Raw genomic sequence first — 5,000 nt, 5'->3', positions numbered from 1 at the left:
TACAGAGGTACCTTGTAGGTAAAGATGTTCTTGTGGAGTTACAGAGGTTCCATGTACAGGTAAAGATGTTCCAGTGGAGTTACAGAGGTTCCATGTACAGGTAAAGATGTTATAGTGGAGTTACAGAGGTTCCATGTACAGGTAAAGATGTTCTAGTGGAGTTACAGAGGTTCCATGTACAGGTAAAGATGTTCTAGTGGAGTTACAGAGGTTCCATGTACAGGTAAAGATGTTCTAGTGGAGTTACAGAGGTTCCATTTACAGGCAAAGGTGTTGTTGTGGAATTATAGTAGTTACAGGTAAAGTTGTTGTTGTAGACTTACAGTAGTTACAGATAAAGGTGCTGTTGTGGAGTTACAGAAGTTCCATGTACAGTTGTCTGGGACAGTCGCCTTGTACAGCCCAGTACTGTATGTGGAACACGTCGTGAGATTACGATAATATCTGCTATTATTGCTACGTGTAATCCTGATCACTGTCACTCACACTCAATCAGATTATATGATAGATTATGGACATGTGCTGCCAAAATGTGACACTGTCTCAAGCACAATCACACAGTATACGCACACGTCCCAATGTTCACAGACAAACATTAACACACGTATGGATAACAGTACAGTTTGACCTTGGGGTGGAGACAGTCACTTGTTCTTACTGTAAGTGTGTGGCTGAGGTATTACTGAGATTAGCATGGCCATTCTCTTTATTTCACATTCACCAGTCACACTAGCCATGACACTATATTAAACTAGTGTGTCAAAGTGTCCTTGGGAAAGACACTGAACGGCAAATTGCTCCTAATGAGCAGGCTTGCACCTTGCATGGCAGCTGCCGCCATTGGTGTGTGAATGTGTGTGTGAATGGGTGAATGAGAGGCCATTGTAAAGCGCTTTTAACTGCAATCCATTCACCATTCACCCTTCAACGATCCATCATACTTTCTGTAATAACAAAAAATAATTCTCTAATAAAATCAAACTGAAATGTTGGATTGACTTCTCTCTCTCTCTCCCCCTCTCTCTCCGTGTGTGTGTAGTGTGGTGTGGACGAGCGTTTCTCGGACGAGCAGCTGGTGAGCCTGTCGGTGCGGGAGCTGAACCGACACCTTCGCGGGGTCAGTAAGGACGAGGTGGTGCGTCTGAAGCAGAAGCGTCGCACGCTAAAGAACCGCGGCTACGCCCAGTCCTGCCGCTACAAACGCCTCCAGCACCGCCACGCGCTGGAGTCTGAGAAACATGTCCTCACACAGCAGGTACACGCGCACGCACACACACACACACACACACACACGCGCTGGAGTCTGAGAAACATGTCCTCACACAGCAGGTACACACACACACACACACACACACACACACGCGCTGGAGTCTGAGAAACATGTCCTCACACAGCAGGTACACGCGCACGCACACACACACACACACGCGCTGGAGTCTGAGAAACATGTCCTCACACAGCAGGTACGCGCGCACGCACACACACACACACACACACACACACACATGCGCTGGAGTCTGAGAAACATGTCTTCACACAGCAGGTACACGCGCACGCACACACACACACACTGGAGTCTGAGAAACATGTCCTCACACAGCAGGTACACGCGCACGCACACACACACACACACACACACTGGAGTCTGAGAAACATGTCCTCACACAGCAGGTACACACACACACACACACACACACACTGGAGTCTGAGAAACATGTCCTCACACAGCAGGTACACGCGCACGCACACACACACACACACACTGGAGTCTGAGAAACATGTCCTCACACAGCAGGTACACACACACGCACACACACACACACACACACACTGGAGTCTGAGAAACATGTCCTTACACAGCAGGTACACGCGCACGCACACACACACACATACACACACTGGAGTCTGAGAAACATGTCCTCACACAGCAGGTACACGCGCACGCACACACACACACACACACACACACACACGCTGGAGTCTGAGAAACATGTCCTCACACAGCAGGTACACGCTCACGCACACACACACACACACACGCGCTGGAGTCTGAGAAACATGTCCTCACACAGCAGGTACACACACACACACACACACACACACACGCTGGAGTCTGAGAAACATGTCCTCACACAGCAGGTACACACACACACACACACATACGCTGGAGTCTGAGAAACATGTCCTCACAAAGCAGGTAGAAAACTGGATTAATGCTCCCAGTACTCTTTTATTGGCTACAAACACAACGTTTCAACCGCTCAGGTCTTCATCAGGCAACTTTACCAGGTAAAGTTCATCCTGTAACTACTGTAAGTCTCAACTTTACCAGGTAAAGTTGCCTGATGAAGACCTGAGGGGTTGAAATGTTGTGTTTGTAGCCAATAAAAGAGTACTGGGAGCATTAATCCAGTTTTCTACCTGCTTTGTGAGGACATGTTTCTCAGACTCCAGCGTATGTGTGTGTGTGTGTGTGCATTAATCCAGTGTGAGGATCTTTTCAACCTTCAAGACATTCTACATATTGATCCAGCACCTGGCCTGAAACAGGATCGGATGTGCGCACATTTACTCTTTTTCACTCACACAGCAGGTACACACACACGCACACACTCACACACACACACACACACACTGGAGTCTGAGAAACATGTCCTCACACAGCAGGTACACACACACACGCACACACACACACACACACACACACACACACACACACACACACACACACACACACACATCAGGACCTGACAGAGAAGTATCTCTAAACACACATATTCTTATGTATGTGCTCCACATGAATGGCAATTATGAACTGTCATTGCATTGTACCAGAATGGTAGCCTACATTCTCTCTAACACATAGGAATCCACAGAAACTAACTTTAAATAACACACAGGAAACCACACTAACTCTAAATAGCACATAGGAAACCACACTATCTAACTCAAAATATCTCAGGAAACCACACTAACTCTAAATAACACAGGAAACCACACTAACTAACTCTAAATAACACAGGAAACCACACTAACTAACTCTTGATAACACAGGAAACCACACTAACTAACTCTAAATAACACAGGAAACCACACTAACTAACTCTAAATAACACAGGAAACCACACTAACTAACTCTAAATAACACAGGAAACCACACTAACTAACTCTAAATAACACAGGAAGCCACACTAACTAACTCGTAGTAACCCAGGAAGCCACACTAACTCTGACTAACACGGATCTCTGTCCTCTTTATTCCATGCTCGGTGTGTTCCTGAAGTTGGAGCAGCTGCAGTGTGAGCTCTCTCGAGTATTGAGGGAGAGAGACGCCTACAAGGCTCGCTACGAGAAGCTGGTCAGTACGAACGAGGCTCCCCCCCCCTCCCGCCTCAACAACAACCCCCCCTCCCCACCCCCGGACTACTTCCTCTGAGACCCGCCTGGTCCTCGGCCCGCCTGGAGGGCAGCACGGAGAACGACAGCGATGAAGAGGAGGACAGCTTTGAGCACGACAGTTACTGAATAATCACACCTGGGAGAGTACAGGAAGAAAGTTGGGGCGTGCGTGCATGTGTGTTGTGTGTGCGTGTGTTGTGTGTGCGTGTGTTGTGTGCGTGCGTGCGTGTGAATGTGGAGGTTGACAGGCCAGGTGACGGGGATCGGTCCCCTGAACAAAGGTAGACATTTACTGTTCGTTTAGGGTTAGAATCTGGCCCTATGAACGAGACCAGCTGTGAAGATTTCAGTTGGATATGACTGTGAAGTCGGTAGTAGACGGAGACTGAGACGGTCTTGCGCTGGTGATATCAGGGCAACCATGTGGCAATAAGAGCATTGGATCAACCGGCTTCTCTGGCCAAGGTCAGAGGTCAACTTCACCCTGAACCAATGGAAACCAAGTGCTTGTCTTGGATGAACTCTATCATATAATTCGTCCCTAACACTACCAAGCATATCTATGCACATCTTTATCAAGCACATCTATGCATATTTTGAGCAAATAAGACGAACTAGTGTGGAGAACATGCTCTCTTAGGGCCTGGCTGAATCCGGGCCCTGACATGCAGGTGTATCATTGGCTGAGCTTACAAGCTCCTCCCACTGGGAAGCTGTGTCTGGTTAGTGTTGTAGTGATGCTGGATATGCAGTGCTATAAGCTTGGGAATGCAGGTATAGCTCACCAGCTAATATTTCACAGTTGCCTACCAAAATGTGTTTGCTCAACAAGACATGTTTATTCACTATCACCAAGACATGTTTTATCACTATCACATGTGTAAGATAATCACTGGTAAAAGAATGTACGAGGATTCTCTTCTGGAGGGTCTTCCTGTGGATGAATAACTGAGATCATAATTTAATATGTTTAGAGTAGAGATGCATTTTGAAAGATGCAGAAGAATCCATACTTTTCTTGTTAAAAAATGACATTCATGTGTCATATTAACAACGACTAAGAATACTTGCCGTGTGCAATCTGTGACTGATGTTATGTTCGACGATGACAAGAGTTCTCTAAAACAGCTCAGCAGCAAAGATGTATAAATTCCACAGTCAAACAGTTTACTCTCTACGATGTGGAGCTGAGTTGTTTGGTTGCTGAAGTGGTTGTGTTCAAATAATGTAAAAAGACAACCGACACAAGACGCAAAGGAGTGTTAAATGATTTGTGTAAGTGTATTTTGTCATCAGGCCTAGCTGAGGACGCCTCTGTGGGCCTGTAAGAGTGTGACACAGAGCTGGTCCCTGTGGACGTGGAGGACCGGGGTGAAACGCAGACACATAACGGACATTCATATAGAGACCTCTCGCAATTCTGATGAAAATGTTACCAAGGTAGCAACATTAGAGCTATTCATTTCGGCTGGGTGTAGGTTAATTAATTGATTTATGTTTTTATTTATTCACTTATTTATTCGCAGTATTTATTCATTGTGTATTTATGTACGAAATCTTATTTTTATTTGACTGGTTTACAACATCAACAGGCTTAGTGT

General features: G+C 46.1%; 1 protein-coding gene across 1 annotated transcript in view; it reads left to right on the top strand.

The window, feature by feature from the left end:
* Positions 1-3,436, top strand: part of nrl (neural retina leucine zipper) — a gene marked incomplete at both ends in the record, with an annotated part of 5,775 nt that extends 2,339 nt beyond the window's left edge. The window contains 2 exons of the mRNA XM_084436264.1: positions 1,040-1,255; positions 3,284-3,436. Coding sequence (XP_084292390.1) covers positions 1,040-1,255; positions 3,284-3,436 — 369 coding nt within the window. The remainder of the gene's footprint in view (positions 1-1,039; positions 1,256-3,283) is intronic.
* Positions 3,437-5,000: the final 1,564 nt, after the last annotated feature.

Source organism: Borostomias antarcticus (assembly GCF_949987555.1).
Source record: "Borostomias antarcticus genome assembly, chromosome: 3".
Classification (NCBI taxonomy): Eukaryota; Metazoa; Chordata; class Actinopteri; order Stomiiformes; family Stomiidae; genus Borostomias; species Borostomias antarcticus.
The sequence above is the reverse complement of the archived record's forward strand: the minus strand, read 5'-3'. Positions and strand labels throughout refer to the sequence as shown.